At 41.2% G+C, this 17873-nt stretch overlaps 1 protein-coding gene across 2 annotated transcripts in view; it reads right to left on the reverse strand.

The window, feature by feature from the left end:
• LAMA4 (laminin subunit alpha 4) overlaps positions 1 to 17873 on the reverse strand; it is a 147993-nt gene that overhangs the window by 77374 nt on the left and 52746 nt on the right. The window contains exons 5-8 of one of the 2 annotated variants that reach the window (XM_029944549.1): positions 9112 to 9326; positions 7106 to 7201; positions 5045 to 5196; positions 3723 to 3833 (exon numbers count right to left, since the gene is read on the reverse strand). In XM_029944549.1, coding sequence (XP_029800409.1) covers positions 3723 to 3833; positions 5045 to 5196; positions 7106 to 7201; positions 9112 to 9326 — 574 coding nt within the window. The remainder of the gene's footprint in view (positions 1 to 3722; positions 3834 to 5044; positions 5197 to 7105; positions 7202 to 9111; positions 9327 to 17873) is intronic. The other variant, XM_029944548.1, reaches the window with a different exon arrangement.

Below are 17873 nucleotides of genomic sequence, written 5' to 3' on the forward strand. Positions count from 1 at the left end.
TGAAATCAAGAGTTGGATGCTTAACTGACTGAGCCACCCAGGTGCTCCACCAAACACTCTGGTCTAGACTTTTGTGGCAATCTTCCTGACTACTGGTGTCCATACCTTCAGAATCTTCACTTGCTCATCTATCATTCCTACTGCAGAGGAATGTTTCTGAAATTTCAAATCTAGTGAGTTCATTGTTCTACGTAAATACTTCAATGTGCTCCAAAGTCCACAAGATGAAGTCTACATGTTCTTGAGTGTGGTGGGCAAGATTCCTCATGCCCTGGCCTCTGAGAGCTTCTTCAGCAGTTTCTCCTGCTCCTTGCCTTACAACTAAACTTTCGGTAGGCCAAGGCCAAAGGTTTTCTAGTTATAGGAACACACTATGTTGTTTCACATTTCTCTGCTCTTGTGGCACTTTTCTCCTTCTTAGGAAGTACTTGATAAACTCCCAGTAATTTTTAAACACATAAGTCAATACTCGTCTTCTCTAAGAAGTGTTCCCTAATGTACATCTAGTGAACAAGTTAATTATTTCTTCCTTAGAGTTTTCTCTTTAGCCCGCACCATGCCTCTCTTATTGAATGCTATGTCATCATTACTTTATTTTACATATCTGTATTTCCTGCTAGACTGTGAGCTCCTGGAGAGCAGGGTTTATGTTATATTATTATGTTCATTTTCAGTATCCCAAGTGTCTAGCACAGTAACTTATACACCAGGTGTTAAGTGATGATTCTGGAATTGAAACATATTTTTATTTTTTGCCCTACCTTTTCATCAGGATCAGAGATGAGCTCAGGCGCTTTTGAAATATAGAAGTGACCTGCTTTCTTTCCAGTCCTAAGGATCTCTGATGGATTGATAAGCAAGGGAGCTTTTGTTGTGGCCAAAGAGTAGGAAGGAGATGGGAGAGACGGAGAAGTAGAGGGCATGGTGCAGCACCTACCCGAGCCAGTCCTTGGAGACCAGGCTCTGTGACTGGGGACCCTGCATTGCAACTTCAAGGCCCAATTGGCAAGGGGGCAGCACTGAGACTGAGAGAGGGCCCCTCACACCCTTCTTGTGCTTGTAGCCTAGCAGCACTCTGACTTTGAGTATGGTCCTTTGGGAACATGGGAAAGTAGAATCCTGACTTACTTTTTGGCACTATCTTATAGACAAGATCTGCCACTGGTAGAAGTGAGGCCCTTTTGAGCACTGGCTATTTGAGAATACAAATGTATGGGCATCCTTTAGGGGATTCCCAGAAGTAAGGGAGTAGGAAAGGACTGTAGAATTTTTCAAAAGGGGTTTAGGATGAAACCAGTAACTTAGGTTAATGTAAATTGTGAGATTTGGGGCTCATGAGATTTATGTGACAATGTGCAAATAGAGGTATTTTCAAGTTCAAGAGGCCACATTACTGTGATTTAAAAGAAAAATAACTGTGGAAAACTACAGTGAAATCCTTCACTTTATTTATTTATTTATTTATTTATTTATTTAAAAGTTTATTTATTTATTTTGAGAGAGGCAGAGACAGTGCAAGCAGGGGAGGGGCAGAGAGAGAAGGAGGGAAAACCCCAAGCAGGCTCTGCACCACCAGCTGTGGAATCTGACGCAGGGCTTGAACCCATGAACCGTGAGATCATGACTTGAGCTGAAATCCAGTGTTGAATGCTCAACCGACTGAGCCAGCTGGGCGCCCCTATCCTTCACTCTCTTTAAAGGCAAATATTAGTTCCTTATTTGGTAGAAGTCTTTCTAAGGCATCCTTTACTTAAATCCTTCTAAGAATCAATCATGGGCTTTTCTGGACTAAAGGATTGAAAGATGCTTGAGAAATCAGTAAGATCAGCTTTGGGCATTTGTTTTGAAATGTTTCAACAGACTCTTACACCATCAGGACTGTTATAGTTAGAAGGACCTTATTTTCAATGAGGGTCCTTGGAAACAGCTGAAAGTTTCAGTAGCTTTATCATCAACCTCTTGCTTTGGTGGTCTGTTCTTGGTGCCCAGGAGCCTTTTCTGCTGTGATATGACTTAATTTTATTTTTTTATGTTTTTTATTTATTTTTGAGAGACAGAGAGAGACAGTGCAAGGAGGAGAGGGTCAGAGAGAGAGAGAGGGAGACACAGAATCTGAAGACAGTCTCCAGACTCTGAGCTAGCTGTCAGCACAGAGCCCGACGCAGGGCTCGAATCCATGAACTACAAGATCATGACCTGAGCCGAAGTCGGACGCTTAACTGACTGAGCCACCCAGGCACCCCTGTGATATACCTTTAAAGCTCATGCTATTTTCTCCCTAAGAATATCTGCATTTAAGCTACATTGGAAGTGGAAAATTTGTACAACAAAAGGATCAGTAAGTCTATATCTGAGTTGCGAGAGGAACTAATCTTGGTGAAAATATTTTCTCAAGATTTGAGACACTGGGCAAATTCCAACCATGATACCAAAATGAAAAAAACAATGGGTTTTTCACAAAGATTTCTTTCCTGGTATTTCCTTTGAAACTTGAGATCTCAATGCTTCCTACATATGCTCATGGTTGGATTTTAATATGCACCATTGCATGGAAACGAGGGACACAATTTTCATATACATTTCAAAGTAGCTGAATCTTCCGAAGGTCCAATTAGACTCATTCACGTTTTTAGAAGCATACTCTCTTAAAAGTTTATGAGGTCCAATGTCTAAAAAGAGTGCCACAGTTCATTTTAACCTTTATTTTTGTAGAAAATAAGAATTATTTTTTGAAAAGATCTTCCATGTCAAACACCCATGTCTGAAAGTAGAAATCCCAGAATCCCCTGGGCAGCACTGGTAGAGCATAATCGGGGAAAATGTGTCAAACAGTTTAATATGTAAAATATGGCACCTGTGTCTTAGTTGTATTTTTCTTTATTAGTACAGATGATGGATATTTTTCCATTAGGCTCCTGGGGAGTGTATTTAAAAGTCTTTCATGTTAACTCTGTTTCTTCTGTTTTCATGTTTTTCTTGTTAATTTGTGAAAGCTTTTACAAGTCATATTTCCCTCAATATTTTCCTTAGTCTAGTTGAATTTTTAGTTTATTTATGGTTTTACTGAGTATTTGAAATTTTATCTTGTGAAATCTATTACCTTCTTTTAATTATAATTCTTCATGCTATATTTAAATGTACTGTTATTTCCTTTCAAGGTTTAACAATTATTTCATTTTGGTGTTTTACGGATTTAAGATTTAAACTCAACTCTTAATCTGTCTGGAATTTATTTTAGTATATGGTATCAAGTGAAAGTTGAAAGTGATTTTTTTTCCTATCAAACTGCAAAATTGCTTTCTCAGGAGAATGGCTCATCTCTCCTTTTATTATTTAATGGATCCTTTAGCAAACATTTAAATTTTATATTCTACATAATAAAGTTTACTTCTGGGCTCTCTACAGCTCTTAGCCATAAAATGTTAAGGCAAACTGCTGGCCAACCATCCTAATTGAAACATATATCAACCATATTAACCAGCAACAAATACAATGAAAGTTCCCCATAAATATGGTTTTTCAAGGAGAGCAATCAAAACGGGAAGAGACTGTATACACCAAATATATTAACTTTCTCCACAGATCTTGCCTTGATTTATTTTAAGGCACATGGGTCACTGCATTTTTCCTGCACTGTGTTAAGCTTCAGTCATTTGTGACTAGCCAGGGTCACCTCAGCTAAATCCTTTCTCTGAAGGCAGTCTCAGAAACGGAATACATACCCTTTCAACTAATTCCTCCACATCAGACAGAAGGCTTTTCATTGTGTTCTCTGCATTGTTGATTTGTATCTTTCTTAGGACATACTGGTTTTCTCTTTCTGACAATCTTGTCTGTGGAAAAGAAAAATGTTTTGAAAATAATCAGTAGATGTGCACACCAGGTTTTTAAACACATACAGACAACACTTTCAGTGTAAGAGGACTCAGAGTAGAATGTGAGCTTCTGTTACCAAAATTGTGGGGTCTGAAGGCTGCTGCAAGCTGGTATGAGGTTGGGGTCTGCATGAGGGTTCAACTTTCCAATGCATGAGGGTTCTATGAGCTCTGCTCACTGGCCCGGAGACCCTGACCCGGGCTGTGCCAGCCACGGAGAAAGTGCACCTTTTTCTAATTTCACAATGGTACTGTATAGACTGGTAGAGGCCCCGGGTGTGTGATCTTAACAATTTCCATTTTGGCAGGCCTCGGAGGAAATGATCAAGACACGAGGGTCAAGGTAACACAAAATGTAATGTAAAATGGAGTTTGGAAATTCTCTATCTTTTTTTTAGTGTAAGGAGAGTAATTCTCTTTATTTTGGACCATTTGCCCTTTCTTTTCCCATTTTTGAGGAGTTTGGTCCAATATAGCTTTCCTTGGACTACCCTGGAGTAAGCCTTTCAATCCTGGCACGGGCATCCTGTCTGTTATTATCATACCTATCTTGACGTTGTGTTGTTGAGGAAAGAGAGTTCCGGTGGTATCGTGAGGCCTGTCTCTGGGTGACTCTTCTGAGAAGTACTGCCTTCGTGTGTTCCAACAGATAAGTTTGGACACAAATGATTTCTAAGTTAGGAATAGAATGCTCACTAAGATTCCATCCAGCTCTATTATTTGATGATCTTTGGTTTGCTTCACAGTTTGCTTATTTGGCCAGTTGCTGCAGATATCACTTATTTGCACCCTTGAAATGTAGAGTGATGAGCACTTTCTATGGTAGGTACTGTTGCAACTACTCTACATTTATTGCTTGCGGTAAGGACCTGAACAATCAATGTACGGCTTACCAAAGAAATAAGAGTGTTTTCCTTCCCTCAATAGTTTGGAACATAGATGCTCCTTGTTTTTGTTATTTTATTTAACACTTTAACTTCTTTTTTAGATGGCAGTCATTGGTTTAATTTGGAGTTCATAGTTATAATCCGCTTTTCATGATTTCCTAATCTAACAATCCATCTGTAATAACAGCCATGAGACTTAGGTGATAGAAGGGACAGGAGTTCTAGGAGAGGTCGTGCAAAGTCAGCATGAGAGACAGCTGAAGGTACAACATGGATGCATACTTTGAGGAGGTAGATGGTGGAGTTGAGTTCATTCACATGCCTGTGGGCAGCCGCTCCGGATGATACGCTCAACAGACCCGATTTGCTTTCTTCAATCGAGAGTGCTGCTAACCGAAGGTCGTCGATCAGATCCCAGATGCACTTATCACAGCCTGGAGATAAAATGGACATATTAAATCTCTTTAAAACTGAGAGTCAGCCAGGAAGCATATGTACTAGGAGATCATTATGTGTACTTCCTCGCTTAATAGTATTTTTATCTTTGTTTCCTGAGGAGCTGTTCTGGGTCACAGAACCAGTCCTTACACTCAAAGCAGACCAGTCTAAGAGAATTCAAACTGTGCATCAGGTCCGATCCCCACTTAAAACAACAAAACAATACATGCAACAGGGAAGGCAGGCTAACCTGGACACTAATTGCTGAATGAAAAAAAAAGGAAGCATAAAAGGGCAGGCCATTTGCAAGATGGGTGGGCATAGAGAAGCACTCCCTCCACTCCTGTTTAGTGATGGGACAGTCCTCTGGGATGGCTCTCTTTATGTCAGGCTTTGGGCTTCTGCTTGGTGCCCACCAGCGAAGACACCACAGTGTCTGCTCCTTGCAGGCGCATTAGAGTTCCTCCAATGGCATGGTCACCCCCAGGGGCCCAGCGCCCCCCGTGGCACACTCAGAAGGACAGCCCACCATGCTTTGAAACCTGTCATGACCACTCTGAAACTTTTCTGTTCCCAATCATCTTTTCCCTAGATTGTACCCTTTTCTAGAGAACCAATAAATGAAGACTCAAGTGTTAATAGTTGTTAATGTGTTAATTTGTTATTTGAAGTTTAACATGATTTTATTGATGTGCTATCTTATGGGAATGACTCCCCAGCCAGCCATGAGGCTGGTGGAAGAGATTCGGAGGGTTGGGCAGCCATCTTGATGTCCTTAAAGGGATCTTCCTTATTGGTGTGTGAACTTTGCCCTGCTTGTGCCTCACATCCTGTGTCATCTCCTAAGATGTGAATCGTTGGTAATATTTATCTCTTGTGTTCAGAGTGACAGAGAGACCAAGACACTTTTGTTTGGGGGCGGGAATACCTAATGTTAAAATAGTCTTTAAATGATTCCACTTAAAGGCAAATGTTAGTTATTTTCTTGATAAAAGGCTTTCTAAGGCAAAATTTCTTTAAATCTTTCTAAGGGGGCGCCTGGGTGGCTCAGTCAGTTAAGCCTCCGACTTCGGCTCAGGTCAGATCTCACATTCGTGGGTTTGAGCCCCGCGTCAGGCTCTGTGCTGACAGCTAGCTCAGGACCTGGAGTCTGCTTCCAGTTCTGGGTCTCCTTCTCTCTCTGCCCCTCCTCCTCTCATGCTCTGTCTCTCTCTGTATCAAAAATAAATAAAACATTAAAAAAATAAATCTTTCTTAGAATCAAGCATGGACTTTTCTAGACTAAGGGCTTGAAGGATGCTTGAGAAGTCATTAAGACCATCTCTTGGTATTTGTTTTGAAGTGTTTCAGCATGTTCCTCACCATCAGGACTGCTGATCTGAATGATAATGACAGAGAAATCCAGGAAAATAAGGTGACAACTGCAGTCCATAAGGGAAGAATAATTTGTTTCTGGTGCCACTTCAGTTTAGAGGTGATTTGGGAAAAGCCACTTGAATCTCTTAGTGTCTTGGTTTCCGCAGTGTTGTAAAGCATTCTATCGCTTTATCTGAGCACTTGAAGAGATAATATAAAAGAGGGAGCTAAAATGAACTCAGTCACTGGGAATTGCATTTCTGACTCTGCTGTTACCCGCTGGGTAACATGCTGAACTTAAGGACTTCATAAAATACGTTTTCTAAAATAGAGCTGCTTAAATGTAAATCACCCATTTGCCAATTGGAATCAAGCAGAGCATTGAGTGTCTTTCGTTCAGGGTTTCTTTGGTGGAGGCACAGACAGGGTTAAAGCTAGGAGTGGGACTTAGGCCATTTCTAGAGAGGGTATTGCATAGCTTTTCCTAATCCTACACCTGCAGCACATTAGAGAGAGTGAGGTTAGTCAATCATGTACTGTTATTTTTACTTATGGTTGGGCAGTCCATGCCTGTAGGGGGTTCAAAACCTTCTTCCAAGCACTCTCCGGTTACGCTGTCACATGGGCCTCCCCCACAATTGCACACTGTGGGAAACAAAAATGAGACGTTAGGGATTCATTTCCTAAAATGCTTAAAATATGGCAAGGTTTTCCTGGTTTCTAGAAATATTGGATATCAATATATAGTTGTTCTAAAGGGGAGTAATTATATTCTTCCTTACGGCCATATAGAATCCATGAACTAGATATTATTCCCCTTATCCAATAAAGCCCAGCCTAGTCAGATTTTCAAACGTGGCCCTGGGACAAAAGAAAAACAATTTTCTAGGACACTTTCCCCAACTTTTTGGGATTCTGACATGACTGTGCAATTGCTTCCATCCAAAAAGATCCTAGTAAGTTTCATAAAGTACAAAATGATCCTGGAACCCATCATTCAGCTAGAATCTGAGAGCCTTCCTTTCATTGCAGACTGATTCTCCAGTTTAATCCAGCTCCAGGGTTGATCACTGCCAGGTGCGAGGGAGGAGAAGCCCAGAGGGAGGGAGGGAGGAGGCTCAGGGGCAAACTTGGCTCCCACAGTGCTTGACCCTTGGCAAGTCTTACTCCAAACTTCCATCAGTGGGATGGCTAGGAATAATGTCATGGAAAGAATTAGGAACATATTTACATGAATTTAGAAGCCCTGAGAGCCCATTATTGATCTGCTTCTGATTTTTCAGAATGCCTTTTGGAAAAAAACCAAAAACAAACCCCCAGTCTTTACTGAGATTCTCGATAGAAATCAATTTGTGACATTTAAAAGGATTTCCTAAGCCATCTATGCTAGCAAGAAAGCTGGAATAGTATTGCGAATTCTCCCCCACCTCTTAACTGTCTTTACAGAATAATCATAAAAAATTAGCTTCAAGGGGGAACACGCATTTATTACATTTCAGCTGTCTAATGTTCCACAAAATGTAGATATATTAAGCAATTCAGCAAGATCAAGCTTTATTACTTCTAACATCAGTATCTTTTCTAAGAGTGATCTGCATCTATGTAGTTTAACATAAGTTGAATAAATATTTTGAGAATCAGAACATCAATGTCCAAGGCTTGGATTTTGCCAACATTCTTTCTGATGCCTGTGTTCTCTCTTTAGTCTGACTGGACACAGAACTCCTCTCTTGCTTCTGTCGCTTTCGGTTTCATGCCTCTGTGCACTTTGCTTTCTTGTGGACACGTTTACTTTTATTGTGAGTGCTGCAGATCATATGTCTTCATCTCAACTTTAAATTCTTCTTGAGGTATTTTTAGGGGGGAATCTGCCTCGGTCAGGGGATTCCAGTAAGAAGATTGCCACAAGACCATAAGGCCTCTTCCTCACCCTCTTTCCTTTCAAAGTCACAAAGAGCAAGATACACAGTCTCGACCTTCCTTTGTTCCTAAAGGAAGTCAACTCTTATTTCTGAAGATCTTCACTCTATGCCACAGACTGATTAGAGAACTCGTGAATAAAATTTGTGCATTTCAGTCTAACTGCAGTTTAACCAGGAAGATTTCTTATACTATCCCTGTAATATCTACTCTGACAATTTGAAAAACTTGGGGGATGACTCAACATGGCTTGCTAATCTGTGTCACTAAGAAGTCAGTTTTACTTCTTAAAGTGATGCCCAGCTTCTAGAATAAGCTTCTAGAATAAGCAAACTGATGTAAGTCTTGTATGTTTTCATTCAGAATTCTGGTCAGTGATAGAGAATCCATGAAAGTCTGCCTGACTTCTTGGATCAAAATTGGAAAAGTATAAGGTAAGGCAAAGGTCATTTGTGTGAGTGTCTCATGGTATATTCTACCTGTGAGCTAGGGTACACCTGTAGCCTTGATAATATCTACCGTAGTATGGGATGCACAGTGCCCTGGAAAGGTGACAGTGGACACTTGTAATATTTCCCCAACATCAAACCATCTGAACACAGGGTGTGTGCTGGGCAAGATCTACAGTGCCATACCTGCACAGTTCTTGGCCACTCTGGCATCCCCATAGTAGCCAGGGGCACAGCGTTCACACTTGAATCCTGTGGTGTTGCGCAGACAATTCCTACACTGGCCAGTGACCTCATCACAATCTTCAAAGATCAGGTTGGGATCCGAATTTCCACTGCAGTCACACTTCTTACAGGTGCTTCCAATCAGCAAGGGGTTTCCATAGTAACCTGGGGCACATCTGAAGGAGAAAACACAGGTTAAAAATTTAGCAGCCATAGTTTTTCTTCTCTTATCTTCTTTCCTACCTAGGAGAAAGTGTAGTGAAAATACGTGAATTGCTTGCCTTAAATTCATTCCCATATTCACATCTTCTTAATAGGACCAGACTCTGTTTTTAAGTAACGATTCTTCTCTTTCCTATCAGATTGAAGCCCATTTAGTTTGATGAGACCTCCAGATGCAGGAATGTCCAGATGTAACTAGCTTGTGGGCATTTTTGATTATGCTAACGACGGGGATGCATGGCTGGTATATGACTGAATAGTACCAGATATGCTAAATGTACTGCAAGAGATGTACCACTAGGGCACAGCCAAGAATTATCCTGGCCAAAATGTTAAAAATACCTTTATTGAGAAACACGGGTATAAATCACCATCTGCCTTGTCATAGTGAATTGTTCGGATAATCTAAACCTGAGCCAGTTGGTGCCCAGCATTGTCCTGGCCAAAACAAGTTGGCTCAGGAGTGATCTAGTCAGAGTGTACAGAGCTTTTATCTGATGGTTGTGGGAAGGCATTCTCTCTGTCCACAGGTGAACAAAGAGACAGGTAGCACTCAGCTCTGACAGCCATCTTGTGATGGCGGGAAGGTAGTGTGAAGACAAAGCAGAGAGCAGGGCTGAGAGTACCACAGAAAAATGGAATTGGAACCCAGATGGCCATTTTTGTGGGTGTTGTAGATATGTGAGCCTATAGAGACTGGGCACAGCTAGTGCTATGGTCGTGCCAGGGGGGGCCTTAAAGACAGACCCCAGCTCAGTTGGAGAGTAGAGACCAAAATCCATCCAGCCTTTTTGCTGGCCTAGCCAAACTGTGACCTTTGGGTGGAGCTGCTTCTACTCAGAGGAAGAAATGCCTTCTCTATTTTTCCCAAAGGTGCCTTGTGGGCCAGCAGAGGTCCTGCTGCGAGCAGGGGTAGCTGTCCAGCTGGGGAGCTGCTACTCAGCTCCTGTCAGCTGTTTCTAGATTGTAGCCTTGAAGGGATGAATGATCTGATCTGTGTTACTAGATCTTTCTCCTCTTAGAGAAAAAAAAGCTGAAGTTTGGATTTTTATGTGGACTCACAGCTTTGAAAGATTGGCTCAAACTTTGTAAGAATACTGTATAAGCCCAACTACACACGTTATCTGGCTGGCCATAGCCTCCTCACTGCTGTGACCCTAAACTAGGGTCGAGACTAGCTAACTGGACCTGAAGATGCTTTGGGAGTGGCTGGAAAGAATGTGCGGTCACTCCTTCGTGGAGCTGAAGGTCAGGCACAGGCATGGGTTCTGAGGTGAGCGAGAAAAATAAAGGAGCCGATGGAGGTTTCTGTGATGAAAGCAGAGGTGGGGGAAGCCGCTGTTGGCTCTAGATGCAGAGTGGATTGCGGGCTGGAATGGGGAGACCAGGCTGGGGTGTGGAGGGCCTGGGCTGGGGCCTTGGAGAGGAGATCGGGGGAGGACTTTCCAAAGAAATCAGGAAAGGCTGGCCAATAATAACAAGACACTACATTTTTTAAAGGCTTTCATGATTCAGAACATTTGAAAAACAGAGAAGTGGAAAAAAAAATCACTTGTAATCCTAAGATCCTAACAAAATCACTGGATGATGTACTTTGCATATATTCTTCCCAGTTTTATACCTCAGGTTTTTGGTGTAGTTATAGTGATAGTGTATGCTCAATCCTTGTACCGTTTACTTGCATTGTGCTTTGTAGTTTCACCCAGGTGAGTTTGTTTAGTTACCACAGACACCCGGGAGGTAGGCCACACAGGCCTGGCATTTCAAGGCTGAGAGGCTACTTTGGTTTTCCGGGCTCATAAAGCAAGGAATTCACAGCACAAGACCCAGACCTTCTGACCCTGATATTATTTCCTTCACTCCACCCTGGACCACACTGCTGCTGCTATAAGTGGATGAATGAATTCACCCAACAGAGGGACAATTCATATCTATTTTATGTAAGGCATAGAGAAACAGGAAGAGGAAAAACACACAGTCCATGCCCTGAAAGAACAGGAAACAAATCAAGCATAATTACACATAATATCATAAACTCTAGACATCAAGGTCTATGAAAAAGATAAAAATGAATGTAAGTGCCACATAACCCACAGAGAGACACCCCCCCCAAGAGGAAATGTTCAGTGAGTTTTGTTATTCATACTCATGTCCTTGCATCTATAATTTACAGGTTCTCTGGTTCCCAAGCCAGCACAAATCATTCCTCTCTGGAACATATGGCTGGATTGAATTTCTATCCTTTGCTACAGTTCACCAAACAGAGAGTATTAGACTCTTGGTCCCACTGAAATGGGACTCAGACCTGGCTCGTCAATGTACAGTAGGAATCCTGAGGTCTGGTAGTGAAGGACCTTGCCCAAGCTCACAGAAGTCATATGACACTGACTTTCTTTTCTCCATTGAATTCCACTGTATTTGATCTCCATAGGTTGTCTCTTGGTCTTCCACAAGAGAAAAGCCAAATGCTCTATTCTGCAAGTCAGAAGCTGAATCACAATGGAAACCTCCTTTGAGTTTCAAGATCATCTTTTTGTGGTAGTTTCAGAAGCAATTCTGAAATCATGGTCCAAAGGTCAACCCTACAGATTTTATAGAATAGACATGCAAAGGTTTCTTCTAGTAGCACTCTACAACCCTTTACTTTTATAGACAAGGAAATGAGAGAGTGGAGAAACTACATAATTTGTTCATTACTGCAGGGCTCAACCCTATGATGGGACTCCCAAGTTTAATGCCCTTTTCCCCCATAGTCAGACATTAAATGAATTAATTAATTGATTAGTGAGTATAATAGCTGAACAATCAAACGCTATCAATGCATACCATTCCTGTTCTCAAATAACAAATAACAAATGTTCAAAAGGATCAGCAGTTGGAATTGGAGTCAGCACTGGAGCCTTGTACTCCATAGTCTGGTTCTATTTTTTTTCTTCCATAATCTCATTTCTAGCTTTATTAATGACTTGATTCCCTATGGGAATTAAGGTGAAATGAAAGAACAGTGGATTATGAACATTGTCATTTTAGTTAGTGATCACTGTATTTAGACCAAATAGAAAACAAAGAAATATGTTTTAGGAGGAAAAAAAAGACTTTGACCAAAAGCTATTGTGTTGGGAATTTTTGGAGCTCTTTTTCCCTCCTCTCTTCTTTCTCCTTTGCTTTTCTTACTAGGGCCATACAGCTGTCACTGAATACCTTTACCAATGGTGCCAAACTCCCAGGTGGCACAGTCGTCTTTCTGGGAGGGATGCCATTCTATAGCTGTCATTGGTCTCACATTAAATGCTAAAAAGAAAAAGCACCCGTTACATAGTAGGTGCTATATAAATGCTTTCTACTTCCCTATGAAAGACTGATAAATAAGACTAGGAAAATGTATGTAACCCACTCAAGGTCACAGGATAAGAATCCAAAACTGGGGCGAGGTAGAGAGGAGGGAGTCATAGAAAAATTCTACATAGATAACAGAGGACATTTGAAAAAACATGGTGCCTGCAGAAAGAATCAGGCTAAACCCTGGAATCACAGCCTCAATAAATGTTAGCTTTTTCTTCTTCCTCCTCTTCTTTATTCTTCTTTTCTTTTTTTTTTTTTTTAATTTTTATTTATTGGGGCACCTGGGTGGCTAAGTTGGTTAAGTGTCCGACTTTGGCTCAGGTCATGATGTCAAGGTTCATGAGTTTGAGCCCCATGTCAGGCTCTGTGCTGACAGTTCAGAGCCTGGAGCCTGCTTCAGGTTCTGTGTTTCCCTTTCTGCTCCTCCCCTAATCATGCTCTGTCTCTCTCTCTCTCTCCAAAATAGATAAACTTAAAAAAAAAAAGTTGATATATTTTTGGGGGGGTGGGGAGAGACAGAGGGAGAGATAGAATCCCAAGCAGGTTCCATGCTAGCAGCACAGAGCCCGACACGGGGCTCAACCTCATGAACAGTGAGATCAGGACTTTAGTGGAGATGTAGAGTCAAACACTTAATTCAATGAGCCATCCAGGCTCCCTTCTTCTTCTTTTTTTATCATCAAGGCCATCATCAATGTCATTATCATTGTCATCATTATATCGATGATAATATATTCAGCTTTTCCTGTTAGGGCTTTAAGATCCCCTTGGATTTGCTTGAATTTACTCCATTCTTCTTTTCTGATCCTTAAGCAATCCACACGGAAAGTCCTCACACTGTCTTAGCATGTTTCTCACTCCACCATGAAATTGAATGGATAAAAGAATACAATTAAAGCTGCCATGGGAGAAATGAGGGATACTGAGGTATTGCGATCATATACATTTTTTAAAGTTTATTTATTTATTTTGAGAGACAGAAAGAGCATGAGCAGGGGAGGAACAGAGAAAGGGAGAGAGAAAATCCCAAGCAGGCTCTGTTTGCACTGTTAGTGCAAACCTGACTCAGGGCTCAATCTCGAGAACCATGAGATCATGACCTGGACCAAAATCAAGAGTCAGATGCTTAATCAACTAAGCCACCCAGGTGGCCCATACCTGAAAACTTGGGATTTAACATCAAGGCTCTTGCGTTTCTGTTTTGGGTTTACCACTAACCAATTGTGTGACCTTGGATTAAGTCTCAAGGCTCTGTGTCTCAGGCTTCTCATCTTTCAAATGTACTACATAGAGCGGAGGGAAAGTCACACTGGGATGAAAATGAGAATTGCAAAATTCCTGTCTATAAGGCTTGTATGTTTTATACTCATTTGCATTACACGGTAACTTCCATTTGCAACCTCTCTTCAGCCAGAGGGCAGTGTCTTAACTCACTCAATTCTGAGTCACCCTCTTCCATTTTCCTGGCATGAGGAGGAGTAGGAGGTCAAGTAGGGTGTGAAATGACTGACTCTCATCATTACAGGTACCTTTTTAAAGGAAGATTAAAAGTACTTTTTTTTTTTCATTTAAAAAAGATATTACTTAAACAAATATAACTGAGTGCCTACCATGTTCCAGATACTGTGATGGGGATAGAGTGGTAGAGAAATGAATGAGATGTTTCTTCTGCTGAGAAGCTCATAGTTTAATAGTAAGGACTGAAAAAGAAAACCCAAATGTGTGATTTTGAGCATGTAGCTTATCTTCTCTGGGTCTCTCTCTTCCTCTATAAATAAGGATGAAAATAGTATCTCATAGGATTTTTTTAGGTTTAAATGTGTCATTGTATGTAAAATGTTTATAGCACTTTCTGGTAAAGAGTAAGCATCCAATAAATATTATTGTTTTTATCATCATCATCACAGTCATCATCTAAACGCAGCACAATGTGGTGAGCTCTACAGTTGATCTGGTGGATTTGGGGAGCAGAAGCTATCACATGTGGAAGTTAAAGTGTGATGTTGGAGGAAGATTTTGGGTAAGAGACAGCCAAGGGCCAGGGCAGGCTTAAAACATGGATCTCATTGTAAAAATAAGTGTATTAGAGCTGTTTTACATGGTCCAGTAAGAGGTTCATGTTTTGGATGAACGTTTTCATCCACTGTTTTGGACCAATGTTTCTCAAACTTAAATTCAGTATGGATTCCTTTGAAAGGAAAAAGATTTTCATAGAATACCTCTCATAGTGCTGATGCATAGGGGCACATGTACCCCAATGTTTATAGCAGCACTTTCAACAATAGCCAAATTATGGAAAGAGCCTAAATGTCCATCACCTGATGAATGGAGAAAGAAGATGTGGTTTATATATACAATGGAAGGCTACTTGGCAATGAGAAAGAATGAAATCTGGCCATTTGCAGCAACATGGATGGAACTGGAGGGTATTATGCTAAATGAAGTATGTCATTAGCCATATGTTTTCACTCATATGTGGATCTTGAGAAACTTAACAAAAGACCAGGGAGGGGCGAAGGGGGAAAAATAAGTTACAAACAAAGAGAGGGAGGCAAACCATAAGAGACTCTTAAATACAGAGAACAAACTGAGGGCTGATGGGAGTTAGAGGAGAGGGGTAAGTAGGTGATGGGCATGGAGGAGGGCACTTGTTGGAATGAATACTGGGTGTTGTATGGAAGCCAATCTGACAATAAATTATATTAAAAACAAGAATCCCTCTCCTAGTGTTCATTTAAATTATCTTTAAATCTTTAAATAGTTCAAACATAATACCAGGTAGAGAAACTCCTTATAACTATGGCTTTTATACATTTTAAAAACCAAAATAAATTTTACAATAAAACACAAACTATGAAACCAATTAATCATGACAATGGATGGTGTTGTCTTGGCAACATGGCATGGTAGAGGATTGTGTGAGCTGCCATGTGTTATGGGATGACTCAGTTTGTTTTGATGTCATGCCATTTGGCTTCCAATTGTCTGTAATGTGTCATTGACACCCGCCAGGCTGTTATTTTCTCCTCAGCTCTGAGGCAGATTTCCCTTTTTTACAAAGTGGTTCTACAGAAAGTCCAGAACATGTTTCAAGTAACTTTTTCCTCAAGATTATCACTGAAATGAAACACAAAATTAAAATATTCACTGAGTCCTCATGAACCTCCACAAATATTTCTGAAGACACCAAGGGTTCTTGAGCTACAGTTTGAGAAATGGTGTTTTATATAATGCGGGTGTGGCATAAGAGGTTGACCAGTAGCTCGCAAGCAGCGAGAGGATTGGCATGAGAACCCAATGAAGAGTCAAAATATAGTTCTCCATGGCTCACCCTTTGAGGTTCTTTTTCAGTGGGGCATGGACAGGTTTTGGGGAAGGAATCCAAGATTTCTAGGAAATACAGTCAGATATGAAAACCATCCCTTGATTAAATGATCCCTAAGTAGAGAAACACTTAGTGTTTGAAATAGATAGACATCCATGCAAGTCAGCAGCATATTTTGAAAACATCTCGTGGTTAGGTCCAAGTTCATATATACATTGAAAATATAGATTAGATGAAGCTAAACTGGGATAGTTTAAAAATGTGACTGGTAAACTCAAAACAAAAATTCCCCCTCAGTCCGAGGGTCAAACACAAAGCCAAAGCAGTGAAGACATCTGCCTTCCCAATGACCCAGCCCTCTCTGTGGGAAAGAGATCACTCCTTCCACTGCACTTAGGAGCCTTTGCTTGTCCTTCTATTTGGCATTTCCTTTCTTCTGCCTTGTGATGAATGGTATTTGGGTTGTCTCCTACTCTAGCCATGATTTTCTTTCTTTCCCTTTCTCCCTTCCTTCCTTTCTTTCTTTCTTATGTTTTTTATTTATTTTTGAGAGAGAGAGAGAGAGAGAGAGAGAGAGAGAGAGAGAGAGTATGGGAAGGGCAGAGAGAGACAGGAATACACAGAAACTGAAGCAGGCTCCAGGGTCTCAGCTGTCAGCACAGAGCCCAATGCGGGGCTCGAACTCATGGACCATGAGATCATGACCTGAGCTGAAGTCTGCCTCTTAACCGATTGAGCCACCCAGGGACCCCTAGCCTTGATTTCATTGAGGACAACAGACCATGTCTTGGTTTTATGGCATCTCTATCCCATCCACCAATCTGATGTGTGGTGGCTTCCATTTTGAGGAAACATCTCCTGGACTTTTGATGTAAAAGGTCAATTTTGGTTAAAAGGCCTCCATAAATTCTCTTTAAAACAGCAAGGTGTGAGGAAGGGTGAATAAGAGAGAGGAGACAAAGCAGAGGAATTTGCTCAGAATGATTTCGCCCTAATGCTGATGAAAAGCCTTTGAAGGGAAACTTATTTCCAACCCATTTGTTGATGTAGCCTCCTGTCAAGGGGAATCTAGAAGCAGATCTGTGCTTCTCCCAAGTGTCACAGACTCATCTAATTCATTAATTGTCAAAGTTTAAAGTAGAAGACCTTTGGGGTACCTGCGTGGCTTAGTTGGTTGAGCGTTTGATAATTTATTTCAGCTGTGGTCATGATCTCATGGTTTGTGAGATTGATTGAGCCCTGCACTGGGCTCTGCAGCCTACTTGGGATTCTCTCTCTGCTTTTACTCCCTCCTGTGTGCTTTCAGTCTCTGTCTCAAAATAAATAAATAAACTAAAAAAATAAAATAGAAAACCTTATGGAGACATTTTGGAAAAACGATATTGGCATAGGGAAAGAATCCAGATTTTTAAGCCAAACTATGTGGATCCTGGTCCCCCCAGTTAGCAGTGTTGTGACTTTAGACCAGACTCATCACCTCCCTAGGCCTCAGTTTCCTCATCTGCAAAACGACAAAACAGCTCCTGCTCTCAGGGTGGTTGTGAGGCTGGGAGATGAAGAATGTAAAGCAAGGAGGTACACAGGAGACAATTGCCAAAGGGCACTACCTAGTTCAAAGCTATCATTTCTGGCTAAGGAAACGGAGATTCAGAGGAATGAACCAGCTTGTTCCCAGGCACACGTTTTCCTGGTGGTGGAAACTGGACAATGGCCACCATGACTCTTACAGTCACCAGGTAAGTTTTATTGAGCATCCCTTAAATGCCATGTGCCACACCAAGAACACCACACTATCATCTCACAACAGTCCTATGAGGTGGGCATTTTCATTTTC

Source organism: Suricata suricatta, chromosome 7 (assembly GCF_006229205.1).
Source record: "Suricata suricatta isolate VVHF042 chromosome 7, meerkat_22Aug2017_6uvM2_HiC, whole genome shotgun sequence".
Lineage (NCBI taxonomy): Eukaryota > Metazoa > Chordata > Mammalia > Carnivora > Herpestidae > Suricata > Suricata suricatta.